This window comes from Leptonotus elevatus, chromosome 10 (genome assembly GCF_054856555.1).
Source record: "Leptonotus elevatus isolate MCC_2025b chromosome 10, RoL_Lele_1.0, whole genome shotgun sequence".
Classification (NCBI taxonomy): Eukaryota; Metazoa; Chordata; class Actinopteri; order Syngnathiformes; family Syngnathidae; genus Leptonotus; species Leptonotus elevatus.
This window is the reverse complement of record NC_141248.1, coordinates 14,866,654-14,881,114: the sequence shown is the minus strand read 5'-3', so window position 1 is coordinate 14,881,114 and position 14,461 is coordinate 14,866,654. Positions and strand designations below refer to the sequence as shown.

At 41.5% G+C, this 14,461-nt stretch overlaps 3 protein-coding genes across 5 annotated transcripts; 1 reads left to right on the top strand and 2 right to left on the bottom strand.

Annotated features, from left to right (window-relative positions):
• Window positions 1-48: 48 nt before the first annotated feature.
• Window positions 49-5,497, bottom strand: ssu72 (SSU72 homolog, RNA polymerase II CTD phosphatase). The gene is made up of 5 exons (XM_086087085.1): window positions 5,222-5,497; window positions 3,924-4,067; window positions 1,814-1,953; window positions 1,578-1,696; window positions 49-976 (listed from the first exon to the last, which is right to left on the bottom strand). Exons 1-5 carry the CDS (start codon window positions 5,299-5,301, stop codon window positions 875-877), a joined length of 585 nt encoding a protein of 194 aa, XP_085943211.1. The 5' UTR covers window positions 5,302-5,497; the 3' UTR covers window positions 49-874.
• Window positions 5,498-6,531: 1,034 nt separating this feature from the next.
• On the bottom strand, window positions 6,532-10,498 carry fndc10 (fibronectin type III domain containing 10). Of its 3 annotated transcripts, none has more exons than XM_086085983.1 (2): window positions 10,338-10,498; window positions 6,532-10,007 (listed from the first exon to the last, which is right to left on the bottom strand). In XM_086085983.1, exon 2 carries the CDS (start codon window positions 9,594-9,596, stop codon window positions 8,691-8,693), a length of 906 nt encoding a protein of 301 aa, XP_085942109.1. In that variant the 5' UTR covers window positions 9,597-10,007; window positions 10,338-10,498; the 3' UTR covers window positions 6,532-8,690. The 3 variants fall into 3 exon arrangements, with proteins under 3 accessions (XP_085942109.1, XP_085942111.1, XP_085942110.1); XM_086085985.1 differs by lacking the exon at window positions 10,338-10,498 and having other exon boundaries at window positions 6,532-9,738; window positions 9,822-10,107; XM_086085984.1 differs by lacking the exon at window positions 10,338-10,498 and adding an exon at window positions 10,082-10,099.
• A 1,394-nt stretch (window positions 10,499-11,892) lies between these two features.
• ora4 (olfactory receptor class A related 4) lies at window positions 11,893-14,436 on the top strand. Its single transcript, XM_086087495.1, has 2 exons — window positions 11,893-11,979; window positions 13,358-14,436. Exons 1-2 carry the CDS (start codon window positions 11,893-11,895, stop codon window positions 14,345-14,347), a joined length of 1,077 nt encoding a protein of 358 aa, XP_085943621.1. The 3' UTR covers window positions 14,348-14,436.
• The last annotated feature ends 25 nt before the right edge of the window (window positions 14,437-14,461 follow it).

Below are 14,461 nucleotides of genomic sequence, written 5' to 3'. Positions count from 1 at the left end.
ACCCTCAAAATGGCTTCAAATTAACCTATTCAATGACTTCGTAAAATGTATGACACATTTTAAAATATTTATTAAATAGGTTTCATTACTAATGCTTGGATTTTGGTCTTACATTGATATATACAATTTATATACCGCATCGAAAGATTGAAATAATAGCAAGAGGTTTCCAATGAGCACAATAACTGACCTCCATGCAAAGGGCTAACTCAATATTTTAATCTGAAGTATTTACAGGTCCTAAAACAAATGCAATGGTTGAAAACAAAAAAAACATGAGCAACAAATGGTTCTTAGAGATTCTTTTAGTATATTCCTATATACAAATCAGGCACTGAGCTGACAATGCATCATTTTCAAACATACAAAAAAAAAGAAGAAGTATGTCCTGAAAGACATCATATCCAAATCTGAGTATCAAGTCAACACCACACATTGTCTCAGAGAAGTCGAGCTTTGGTTATTCACTCGCTCGACATTGTAACTTAACTCATCTATCCTAAAACATAAAACAAAGCATTTTCTTTAGTTCATTCCTCCTGCTGGCTCAATAAAACACATCTACAGAGTTCCAGGTACCAAATCAAAATCTGATTTGAGATTGAACAAATTAGGGAGAAAAAAAATCATATCAACGATGGGACTGTGTGTCATGGCACTCCCTGAGGAGGCGTGGCTGACCTTGGCTTGACCTTGATCAGGAGGAGTAAAAGGCAAGTGCGAGCTCCTCGTGGAAGCCGACCACATGATTGTGAAGATTTTTTTTGTTCGGCTTTGCACACGCGTGTTTTCCACGAACACAAAGCCTGTCGTGCAAGTGTCACGTTATTTGCGGTTGCTTTGCGGGGGTCCTGCATGTCCTTTATTGCGTCCGTCAGTAGAAGCAGACAGTGTGAAGGAAAGCCCTGCTGCTCTTGTCCTCAAACTCTTGCAGGAGTTCGTCAATTTCGTTCTCCATGTCGTCTGTGTGCTGGATCTGGGCGAGGGAACAAAAACTCGGGTTAATGTTGGGCCAGCAGCTGCGGGGACAAATACGGATTGAAATACGAGTACGCTATTGCAGTATTAAAATGACAAGCACTGTTCATATTTGTATAAAAATGAAAAATGAGAAGAATGGTAGCGTACAGGGCTGGACTTGCAAACAAATGAATAAATCAGCATTCGGACGTAGGCCTGCCGGCCTAACCCAACTCCTAATTAGCTGTTCCGTCTAAATTGTGGGTCTCTTGGGGTAAAATGTAGGAAAATAACACCGCATCAGCAAAAACTCTGCTCAGTTGTGCTTGACAAATATTGTTTATTACACAACCATACGATTTCTTGTTTGACTATAACGATCCATCGAGATTGTAATGCTCATTTTCTGTTCACGACACCACCACATGTAGACACGATTGACTGGTTCTGAACAAAAATGAGCATTATCAGCTTTTAAAAATTATTCCTATATTAGATGGGGCTTCAAGTGTAACAAATAGAAAGTGCTCCAGTGCCAGAAGTGGTCAGTACACGTCATTCATTCCAAACCAAAGCGTTCTTCTTCAGAGTGACGCCTCCGCCTAGCAGACACTCACACATTGACACAGCTCGCAGATGAGGAAGGCGCCCAGCGTGGCTTCCTCGTGGTTGTCCTGAATGTCCACGTTGATGACGTGCACGGGCTGCAAGGTCTCCTGCTCCCGCGAGTTCAGATCTGGACAAGGAAGGAATGACCAAGCGTAAGGCGCTGAATTGAAAAAAAAAAAAATATATATATATATATATATATATATATATATATATATATTGTCAAACATGAAGCCTGGCTCACCCTCTAAAACTTGGTCATAGACTCGCTCCTCGCATGTGATGACCAGGTCAAACTTTTCCTTGCAGCTCTGGAAGCGCTCCGGCTTGGACTTGATTCGCTTGTTTCGGTCCAGCATGTGAAGGATTCCGTTCTGTGTGTATCTGAGGGACGGGCTGGGTCAAGGAACATAGCAAGACTGCAATGGACTGTGCGCAGAATATATATATATTTTTTTACATCGTTTAGGTATGAGGGGAATGTGTTGGGTCCGTTTAAAGTGAGGAACAGCACCCTCTAGTGTTAATCATGCGCACATAACAGGACCCACATTTGACGTCATCACGTGAGTGAGTCTCAACATTTGGTAGTTGCACAACAGTTTGGCTTTACAGCTACGGACTCAATACTTTGTTTAAGGTTAATTAGGCAAATTATGTTTATTTTGACTGTAGAAAGTAACTATTTTAAACTTTTGTACTAGAAACAGCAACAAGCCATCCCGCAGCTACAATCATAAATTTTACATGCATTAATTACTCAGTTAGACAGATTTGGTTTTCAGGTGACGTTTCAGGATGAGTAAAACACATTATCACGTTTACATTGACCTCAATTTGACCTCTTAACTTTGGAATGCACAAGTCTGTTGGACATTTCAGTACTTTCACAACTTGGTGTTTTCTAACAGAGACACAGCGAACAGCAAAATACACGTGTTTATTGGATCAATTAATTTCTGGTTCAATTCCAATTTTAAGTTACCATCCATTTCGTCACGTTGCTCATATTTTGACATCATGAGCCCACCTAACAATTGATTAATAGTACCTTGCCACTGCCAGGCTTCAAACGGGACCTTCTGACAAGGAAGTGGCAACTGAGCTTAGATTCATCAGCAGGTTCCAAAAGAGACTGGAAGAGTCACAGAAAAGCTAGTTGTAAATTTTGCCATTGAACGCGTTGGAACACCAGGTAATAATAAATAAGAATCAAAACAAACAGCTGTGTGTTCAAAAGTTTAAAGGTCTAAGTTCACCTGTTCATTCAGAAATTACACCCGAAAGCCTGATATTTTTGAGTAGCAAATATCAAATACTTTGTTACAGCTTTGTTAACCACTTCATTAGGTACACGATGATGTAATGAAGAGCTGAATAAGCTCTTGTAGCCCATTGTGCATGGTATCTCTATAGTTGTGTGCGTTGAAGCACGAGACAAGATCAATAATTATACAGTGTGTGGGTGGGGGAGGGGTGGACGCTGGAACAGCAGCTAGGGCAAAAATATGGGGCCTCGTGTCTCCATTTGGGTCTATACTTCCTGTGAAATTAACGTGTCATACATTCGCTATGGTTAGGCAAAATCTGCCAACAAGGTTAAATTAGTCTTTTTCAAAAGGCACATAGAGAAGCTCCTTAGGGAAAATATGAGCCCTGGAAAAAGTTTAACACTGTAGCTTCAACTTGAACACAGCAAAACCCTTCTTGAACCTGTATTGCATCATTTTTTGACAGATGTTGTCTTTGTAATATTGGAGAGTAAAGAATTTATTCAAAGCGTCAACTATGGACTCATACACAGCTTTAAATTAATTAGGTTTTCATTCTGCAAGCTATAATCATGAAAACTCCATTCAAAAATATTTTTGTCATTTGTCAATATAGCTAAGCTTTTCCATGTCTGTGGTTAGCACAGGAAATCAATGAATTCATATTTTTGAATAACATTACTCAGAATAAGTACAGTGTATAGACATTCAAACTACATTGCGATGCACCTGTGGTTTCTCATACAACAGATTGATGAAATTAGTAAACACAATACAGGCTCAAGGTTTTTGTATTGGACCAACTAAGCGGAATACATCAGACCCCTTTCTCCCCCCCAAAAAATCACCTATTTTTTTTTTAAACAAACTGTAATTTACTTCAGCACATCTATCAAATTGCAACATGTTAAGTGCAGTGTTACAGAGCTAAAAACGAGGTTTCCTTGCATGCCATTTACCCATCGATGCAGTTGCGTCCACCCTCCTGAAGTCCATCCAACATAATGAGTCACATGAAATACTTAACCCGTGTTTTGTTTGACAGTGTGTGTGTGTGTGTGTGTAGAAGTGAGACGGGGATACAGTTCCTTGTCCTTGCGGACCAAGTCGTTGTACATCTGTTCATATGTTGTTTTGAAGTCGTACACATTAGGCTTGTCTGGGGCAGGGCCAGGCAGCTTCACATGAGAACCAGTCCCGAATGAGCGCACTTCGAATCCACGTTTACTGCAGAGAAGAGATAAGAAGATAGAGGGGAGAAAAACGAGTAAATCAGATGACAACAGGAAAATCGATACAATTTAAAATGAGTAATCAACCAGTGCGGCCCCCTTTAAAAAAAATCTTAATACGTTCCTGCTCTAAAAAAAGAGTGAGTTTTGTTTGTAATCACACAGACCCATTCTTTTTTGGGGGGGGGACTAGTATATTCTTTGTCCTCACCACTAAGGCAATTCCACACACCAGTATGGTATCAAATGCATTTCCTGGGCTCACCACAAAGGCATTTTTTTTTATTTGATGCCCTACTTGCGTGCTGAATTAGTAATGTAGGCAAATAAATGCTCAAATAGCTTTATGACAAGGTGTTGGAGCATTTATTTGATATCCATCTTAAGGTCATGGGAGATCTTAAAAAAAGAAGAAAGACATTCAATATGCATTTTCCATGAGAAAATTGGGGTGATATAGAAAAATACATATTTTTAAAATGCAAAAAATAAAATAAAAATTAAAACGAAAAATGTGTATAATTGACCTTAAACTGGATAAAATATATTTATATTTTTAAAAAGCCATTTATTTTGCATCACACTACTTTTCTAATTAAGTGCACTAGCCTACAAGTGCACTGAGGTTTCCAACTAGTGACAGAAAAAAAATGGATCTTAAAAATAGTATTTTAATAAATGCTCAAAAGGTTTTCCGTAAGTCACGTCACTACAAACACTAAAGTGACCGAAGGGGGCAGCACTGTGCAGTTACGTCATCAAATGCCGCGCAGCTGCAGTTTCTTCCTTCCGGATTTCTTCCACCTAGGGGGCGCTCTGTCAGCATGAATCAATTTTAAAAATAATTTAAAAAATCCCAAAACGCGCCCGGGCCTTTAAAAAGCCTGAACCCAGGTGTAATTAAAGGCTGTGTGGGTTGTCAACTAACGACAAACTCAAACAGAGTCAGAAAACAAGGTTTAAACGGAGAGCTCGACATCCGGCGTGACACTGCACTCTGAGTCCATTGTTGGGACTGCGGAGGCCCGGCAAGTGTGGCGTCGTGTCAGCTGATAACCGCTTGGCTTCACAAACACGACGCAATAAGGCACAATTCGCTCAACGTCGTCGTCGCGTCGTCGTCTTCTTCCCCGGGTGGCCTTTGATTACCTGAGGATATTGTGCGCTTCCATACTGCGGTTCTGGTTACTCGAGCACACAACCGCTACTCTCAGCGGGTGGCTCGGCATTGCGACTCCGGCTGAAAGCTAACCCTACTAAAACGGTCGAAAAACACTTGGTATCGTTTGTTTGCGCCCCTCTTAGAAAAGAAAAAGAAAACAACCCCCTTTAAATAAACTAAACAGTAGCGCGCTGCGAGTACCGTTCGAGAGACTACCCTACTTTAAAAGCAGGAAGTTAAAATGGCGGAAACCCCGTGCTTGGAAAATTATTTATCTCTGGACGTCATCAGAGGGCGGGGCCATGGAGGCGTTTTTGTGACGTTAGTGTATGACTACGGTACCGTGAGGGCTTTCGTTCGTTCTGATTGTATCAAACCTAATAAACGCAATTAAGAAAGAATATCCATTTATTTTATAAACCCCTAATTTAAAAAAATCTTCATGTGATACACAGGAATGAAACTGAACATTATCAAATGTAATAAATAAATAAAAACGTTTGTAGAAAAATAACAACAAACAAACAAGAGCCTAGTTTTCCTGATTCAACATTTGCGGAATCACCCACTAAAGGCAACAAGCAGTATATAGAAAACGGTTGAATAAATGAAATGTTGTCCTAGTTCTTTGTGTTTCATTGTTGGGGATTTATATATATTTTAATTCGATGTGCCCGTATGATAAGTGTGCTATAATGTAAACCGAAAAATGTGTGGTTGCTACAGTAGTTTGTAAGACAAATAATTGGGTACTATTGCTTAATGGGTCAAAGTCCAGATTCAAACCCTGAGCCTCATAACTGTGAGATAGTTAGACATGCTAACCCCTCCCCAGTGTCCCCACCATGATTAAAACATTAACTAGTAATATAGAAAACTATGGAAAACAATATCAGTCACTCTTAATTTGATTATAAAGTGGATCATATTTTGATGTGTTCTTTTAAGTGTGTACAACTGCATGTCGTCTTTTTCTTAGTGTCATCTTGTAAGTGTGAAGTCAACCACATGGCCAATTTCTCGTGCAAAGACAAGAAAGAAAAGCTGTAAAAGAATATAAATAATCTCATGATATTTTAATGGCTGACAGCGGGAGACAAAGTTATTGTGGATAATGTTGTTTGGTACAGTATATAGAGATTTTATTGCCTTTTACTTAATGGTATACAAACTTACGCACACAGACCTATGCCACAAAACATGTAATTCAGTCCAGGATCTGTTTTGTTGCAACAAGGACACAATTTATCTGGACTTATGTGTGTGGTGCGCCACGAGCAAACATCAGCTAATGGGATACACTCAAAGCATTTCATTTATTATATTGCCGTATATTGCAGCCAGCATACAGATGAACAATTAATAACTGACAAACCAATGAATGCAACACAGTAGAGCGGTTCACCATGTACTCAGTGTAAAGTGCAGTGAAACCTCCAATGTTGAATGCCCTTGGGTCGTACAATTTGGAACTTAACCTAAATTCCTAGGACTAAATAACACTAAAGTCATTCACAAGATTTCAGGATTAACTCCTCAAGTATATTTTGTGTTTTCTTTGGCTCTTTTCTATGTTTGTCACAACAAAGGGTATCAGTGATGACAAAAGTGAAATATGTAGTAGAACCAGAAATGGATATGCAGTGCGGAAATATGGTCTGTCTATTGTGACTGTTCAGGACAATAATAATGAAATGTACTCTGGGTAGCGTATTATGTAAATTAGCCATATTTAAATTAGCCACCGGCTGCTCAGTGCAATACGGCCAACTCAAGTCAACAATAATAACAGAAAAGAAAAGTGGCAATGCAGCCTCAAAGATAAAGTGAGTACATATATTACATTGGTTAGCTTACATTTACTGATTTATGACAACTGACAATGCTGAAATGTCACCTCGCAGTGATTCCCAATCATCAGGCAGGAAATTAATACATTTTACTTAATTTCTTAGAATTGTTGTGGAAATTTCAGTATAGTTCGGCGAGATGAATGAAAGTCTGGAAAACAATTAGTCTTTTGGGTTTCTATATATTTGAAGTTTCAAATATACACAAGTCTAACAGAGCAGTCTACAAGATAGTGAGTGGTCTGTGAGAGAGTGCACAGTAAGAATCACGGGAAAATTATTTATGCTGCCTACTTAAGAATTTGTGAGGAGAAGGGAGGGTCAGCTAGACAGGAAAGATAGCAGTCTGTTCCCAGCAGGCTTATCACCAGTCAAGGTCACTTTGGTATTGCTTCATGTACAAGAAGTGAAAAGCCCATTGTTAACGAAAATACAGATGTCCACAAGACAGTATAAACTTAGGTTAATATGTGTTGAATGATTATTTTCTATAACAAGACCTAACTTTGTTCATTTATCTATAGACTTGTAGGCAGAACAATTAAATGCTCTTTTCTTAGATGACAGAAGGTACAATAGAGGTGTATAGCAAACATTTGCCATTCTTACAACAGAATACAGCAAGTCATGGCTTCCTAGGATGTGAGTATCTCAGATCTCTGTTGTATTTTAAGTTAAGTACATTTGTGAGTAAATTGAGACAAGATCATTAGTTTAGTATTTATACTTTTTTTGTGACATTTTTGTTTGGCATTGTGTCATAAAATCAATAAAGGTTGGACAACATTGGCTCAAGACGGCCTGCGCAGAGAATGAACAAAACATTTTTTTTAAATTGATCATCAGTCTGAAATAAAAACTTTTTTTTTTAAATCAGGTGTATCTGCCTGTCAGAACACTCATCTTGCGTCACGTGATATGGAAAAAGCTAACAGCTAAGCTAACAGCTAGCAAGCTAACAGAAATGAGTATAAGAAACAACATGTTTGTCAAGCTTTTTCAAAATGGAGACTGGCCAAACAATGAGACAATGTTAGACAATATAAAATATAAAGACAATATCGTCTAATATCGAAAAAGTACTGTTTATTGTTTTGCTAGTTTTGCACACACCAAAACCTGTTAAGTGCCTGATATCATAACAGTTTTGAGGCAATGAAGCCATTATAACCACTTCAGCACGTAGAGCCCAAGCAAGAAAGACAAGCCTTTAGAGATTTTTTTTTTTAAGATAAGAGTATTACCCCAAGATAGGACTGCCCCTCCCCTAATAGTTACAACAATTACACCAATGGTGAGTTGCATATTTGATCCTTTGTTTCGTTATACACCAGTCACCACAAATATGTCTTCACAAGAAAACCATCTGGGGAACGCTGACCTAAAGCAACGCCTCTACAGTTCAATTCCAATTGACTGATGAAAATTGTTTAAAAATGATGACCCATTAAGCTCTTTTTTGCAGAGGTTAAAAGGTTGATCTGTTTCAGAGACATATTGTGCTTCCGTTCACTCACAAACACACTGACGTTACTACATGGACAACGATGAAGTGAAGCTCGCGTCAGACGAGGACAAAATGGTCCGTTAGCGTTCAAGCGGAAATTCAGTGGCGCGCGTGAGTGCGGTAGGAGTACGTGTGCTGCGTCGCAGGGGTCATGATGTTTTCCGTGATGTACGCCACCAGTAAGCAGATGATGACCAACATCACGCAGATGGCCCCACCGACTGTTGTCATGGCGATTACGATATCCTGCATCCCGGACGGCGGCAGGATGAACTCCACGCAGTCCTTGTGGTCCGTTCTCTGGGCCGGGGAATGCAGGCAGATGCGGTAGGGGATGTTCTCGTGCAGCTCGCTCAACAGGAAGTCCCTGCACCCGGAACCCAGATGGACCCCGGGGCATTCGAACTGAGCGTAGCTGCCGTTCCACCAGCAGCTCATCTCATAGCCTCCGCGTCTGTGGCGCCGGCCGCTAAAAATACTGTTTGTTTTTTCCCTACTCGATGAGCTAGTCCCGGGATCTCCTGTCCGACCGGGTGACCCCTGGCCCCCGGTTACTTCGCTCCCTTGGCTCCACTGTAGTAGCACGCTGCCGTTGATGAGAATATTTGCAACCAGGATCCCTGAAGACACCGACCACCTGCAGTCTCCCTTGTGGCACTTGTAGCCGACTAACATGTGTCGAAAGCAGAGCGGCCCCCCGATGCCCCCCTCCGAGACTTGGTAGGCACACAGCGGTGATGCCGGGCTCCACTTGACTGACGCCACTGCGGAAGCGTTGAGGCGTGATGCTTTCTGCCACGGCCTGCTTTCCTGACTGCCGTTGCCATGGTGTTTGAGCCACCTGCGCTGCATCCCAGAATCCTCCCTGCCTGTCACCTCTGATGGTGTTGCAGATGATGATGATGATGATGATGATGATGAGCTGCTGCCATGAGTCCTGTGTTGTGCTGTGCAGAGCAGCAGTGCTGCTAAAGCGAGCACCGACGGCCGCTGTTGGCTGCTCATCTCCTCTGCTCGGACTTGCTGATGGCGGCCATAAATCGGATCAACATCCGCGCGGAGGAGGGAAGCGCGACCACAAGCGAGGACACTCCGGATGAAGCATCTGTGACAGAGATCACTCAACCAGAGAGAAAGGAAGGGCTTCCTTTGCGTTAAAAAACAAAAAAAATACAAGGCTTCAAATTAATCGCGTCATCAATCGACTCGCCACTGAAGCGCGGCACTTACTTCCTGGGTTACAGCGCCAGTGGGTCTGCTGGCCGTCTTCGCCTTGTCGCTCCTGACGTGCACCTCTGATGTCCGCCGTGAGCGTGTGCACGCGAGGGGTGCGCGCCGCACAGTGCACGCGTGCGTGTGAAGAGATTTTAGTGGCCATCAACAAATCGGCGTGTGAGTCACAATCCCACGCAAGTGCTGCCCAAAAACAAAATATGCAGTCCCCAGTCAGCACACATGGGCGTATAGGAAAAGTGTTAAGCAACCCGAACCTTTTTTCAGTGTCCACAATGCCTCCCCTCGACGCGCACGCACGCACACACGCACACACACACACACACACACACACACACACACGAGCCTACAAAGAATTTACTAGACGTAAAGCTTTTGTAACAGCTGTAATTTTTTTCACACAAAAGGAATTCAACATTATTGTCATGCAGATTCCCCACTCACATACTATGATGCGATCTAATAAAAATAAAAATAAATACATTAATAAATAAATAACAATGTTTCCCCCACCTATTTGCGTGTCCCGCAGGGTCCCCTTTGACAATTCCGAACATCCGGGTATTTATGATATTTCCCGCAATGCAAATGCTTCCTTTTAACGGTGAAAACAAAGGGCGGATTGTATTGCTTTGCCTGTGACTGTCATACAAACCAGGCAGATTGTTATAGTAGTCAAACGACATTTCATCACATTTCAAATCGAAATAATCCTCACAAGTCAAATTCCAATGCTTTTCAAAGAACAGTCACAGAGATGGTCGTTTCACCGGGTAAGACCGCCATTTAGACTTGTGACGTAAGCTCGGAATTGTTAATTCACATATATTTTCAATGCCGTTTTTGTGTTCAGACCGAAACTCCATCTGTATAAATATTGCTTTGCTGCCATCTTGTGGCATCTCGGTGGCAAGAAACTCTATTGAAGTGAGTTGAGGAGCTTCAGGTATATAGTGCTTTGACGCCATTTTTGTTGATTTTTGCCCTTTGTGGCAGGTAATTCTGTCATTCAACTTTTATCGAGGACAAATATTTTTGAATCAAAATGATCTCATGGTTAAACACCAAACAAACATCACAAAAAAGTACATGGTGAAAGAATATTACATTAATAATAGTAATTCAGTTACAAATGGACATGGATATATACTGTGTTACATTTGATGTATTGCGATGCTTGACATCACATTGATAATATTTAGAAGCTCTTATGTTTTCATGTGTATTATTGTGGTTTGTGGTGGTGTATTCTGCATCATACTGAGAATGTTTCTAAAATGTTTGTTTTTGTTTTTTGAAGTGGTGTGCAAGTAGACAAATTTTTAAGCCAGTGAGTATATTTATGTTTAATGATGAACCAAAGCAGCAAGTAGGCCTATATTGCTCCTGGCTGTATATATTTTAGATGCGTCTTCAAACAGCAGGACAAAATCTGGAGATGACGAATGTATTAGGGCAATTCATTCTGCATATTTGTTGTGTTTATTGAGAAAGAATAAAGAATTCACCATACATGCTGTTGAGTTTAAAAACAGTTTAAACACATTTAATCTTGTCGTGTGAGTCAATTCTGTGCAAACGCTATTTGATCCCGAGAGAGATACCAGTAAGGAAATTAGCACCTAGGGATAAGGATGATTTGCTGACTGATAAAAGGAAAACGCTGATCGGTGCCTTTTAACCCAGAGGGGTCACATGAGACTACATTTTCAGTTAGACTGGACATGAATCATTATAAAATATAGGGATTATTATGAGTCACAGAAAGATTGCAAAGTGCTCCGCAGTATGCACATTTGTATGACTTTCTTGGAAGTATTTAAACTGCACAAAGCTATCACGAGGTGATCGAGAACACGCTTGTTCCGGTGGCTGCTTGGTGATGCAGAAAGAAGTAACGGAAAATGTCTGCACATCAAACTAAACGAACCTTGAGGCTAGTCAGCGAGGGCGAAGCTTTGTGTGGGCATATAAAAGATAAAATGGAGTATCAGCTTCTTTCATGGACGATATGAGCCTCCATGTTCCAGTGTGAGTGCGCAAACAATGTCACCGTGTACGTGAGGCCATGTCGGCCGTGCTCACTGTAGATGCTATTCTGTTTGGGATGCTCGTTTTTTGTGGCATCCTGGGGAACTTCTTGGTCATCTTTGTGGTGAGACAATCAAAGCTTGTCCTGTTATGTTAAGATGTGTGGTTTAATGTGTCTTTGCTGTCCTTGACTTGAGTTTTTATTTTCTGACAACTTTTTACTTTTGCTTCCTACATCTGTAAACAGAATTATGTAGGCTATTGTCTTTTGGACTAATAGTTTATTATTATTATTTTATTTTATTTTTAATAACTTGCAGCTGCAATTTTGGTTGATTTTTTTTATTTATTTTTTGTTATCTTGGAGACTTTCAGGTGGAATAAACAGGATCTGTTAAAAGTTCAAGTTAACGTACGCAGACAAAAAGGGGAACCAGCATTAACAATGATGGAATAGATTCAGAGATACTTCTCATCCTAATTTAGCATTTTCTCTGTTTCTTAATTCGCAACGTTAGCAAAGCTATGGGAACTTTGTTTTTGTGTAGGTTTTTTTTGCCTTTGCACCAAGTTATAAAAAAAATACTGTAGGATTTACAATAGAAATGCATTTTACTCTAACGTCCATGTTATTTATTTTTACAGTTGCACGAGCAGTTAGCTAGCTAGCTATGCCTTCCGAAAATTCATCCTCGCTGGATGCCATAATTTACACAACAGCTCAGTGTGTTTTTTTAAATTTCGCACGCAAGGAGGTGACGCTGTGGATGAATCCAGGAAGGCTGTTAGCTTGTAAGCTAAGCTAGTAGGTAGCGCCTCATGGAATATTTTCTTTCTTTCTTGCTTCCTTCCTTTCTTTCTTTCTTTCTTTCTTTCTTTCTTATTATTTATTCCAGTGGCAAGAGGCTTTAAGCGGATATATTTTTTCAATTATATAGACACGTGTAGGCAAAATAAAGTTGCTAGACAAAAGTAGCATCCATTTTCAAAGGGTTATCGTTTCAGACATTTAGCAAACACACTAGCAGCATTTGAGAGTGGCACAACACTAGACTTTTTGGTGTGTCAAATTTAGAAAACATCTTTATTTTCACTTTAGTGTGACTTTAGGTGAAGGAGTTGAAACAGTACCTCTACTTTTACTAGTCTTTGTTTTCTTTTATCTGTACTTCAACTTAAAGGTGAAGTCAACCCAAACATTTTCTTTACAATGTGTTGTGCATGCTCCTACTAGTCGAAAATTGGTCTTCTGATTAATATTGCGTTTGTGGAATAATGAATTAAGCAGCAAAATCCACCTGTTTTTATCCACATCAGTTGGAAGCTATTTTGCCAAGTTGTAGACTGAAAATGACATCACAGTTGCTCAGGGCTCAGGTAATGGCCAATCATGGCTCAGCGTCAGACAACAAAGTGAGCCGTGATTGGTTGACTTACCGTTTAAGCACAGAGTGTTTGTATTTTTGCCACCTCAGTGCTTAAACCTTTCGTCTTCCTCGTAGGTAGTCCAGGCCGCCACGGAGAGTCCATCCCGGAGGCTTCCACCCTCGGATACGATATTAGTGCATCTGTCACTGGCCAACCTCCTCACCTCACTTTTCCGCACCGTGCCCATTTTTGTTTCGGACTTGGGCTTGGATGTGAGTCTATCTCCGGGTTGGTGTCGAGTCTTCATGCTGCTGTGGGTGTGGTGGCGAGCTGTGGGCTGCTGGGTGACTTTGGCGCTCAGCATCTTCCACTGCACCACCCTAAGGCGACAGCGCGTGACCTTCGGACCCCTGGCCCTGCAGCGAGAGAGGCGGCGTGTCTGGATCATCTTGGGGGTGGTGTGGGCGGCCAACCTGGCTTTCTCTACCCCCGCTCTGGTCTACAGCACCCACGTCCACGGCAACGCCACCGTGGAGCTGATGGTGATCAGCTGCACCACCAGGCCCCTCCTTGGCTGCATATGGGAGTTCCCCTCCAGCCAACAGGGGGTGGCGTTTGCCTCCGCTTCACTTGCCTTCAATGAGGTGTTGCCACTCGTGCTGATGGTTTGCACCAACTTGGCCACGCTGCACTCTCTGGCCAAGCACATCAGGGCCGTGGCCGCGGGGGGAGAACACGGGGAGCTGGACAAGCACGTGTCCGGCGAGCGCAAGGCGGCTCACGTCATCATGTTGATGGTGTCGCTCTTCGTGGTGTGCTGGGTGCTGCAGGTTGCCGCGGTGACCTACTACAACCATGACAGAGGCCACCACGCCGAAGGTCTGCTGACTGTGGCCCATTTCTCAGCTTCACTCTTTGTGGGATTCTGTCCTATGGTAGTGGCCCTGGGGCACGGCAAGTTGAGGAGGAGAATTGTGGGCATGATATTGGGCTGGTCGAAAGTTCTTAAACGGAATAGTGCAGACAATGAAGGCGGGGGTCAAACCTCACAGACTAAAGGGAAGAAGGAAAAACAAACCATTTTTGTTGTTCAAAAAGAAAGAAAACACAATCATAGACGTTAAGAGTTGAAGCAAAAAAACAAAAAACAAAAATACACGTTTTAGTTTTTTAAAATGCTCTTTGAATGTTTGAAAGGGGAGGTCAACCCAAAACAACTTTCTTGACAATAACATGTT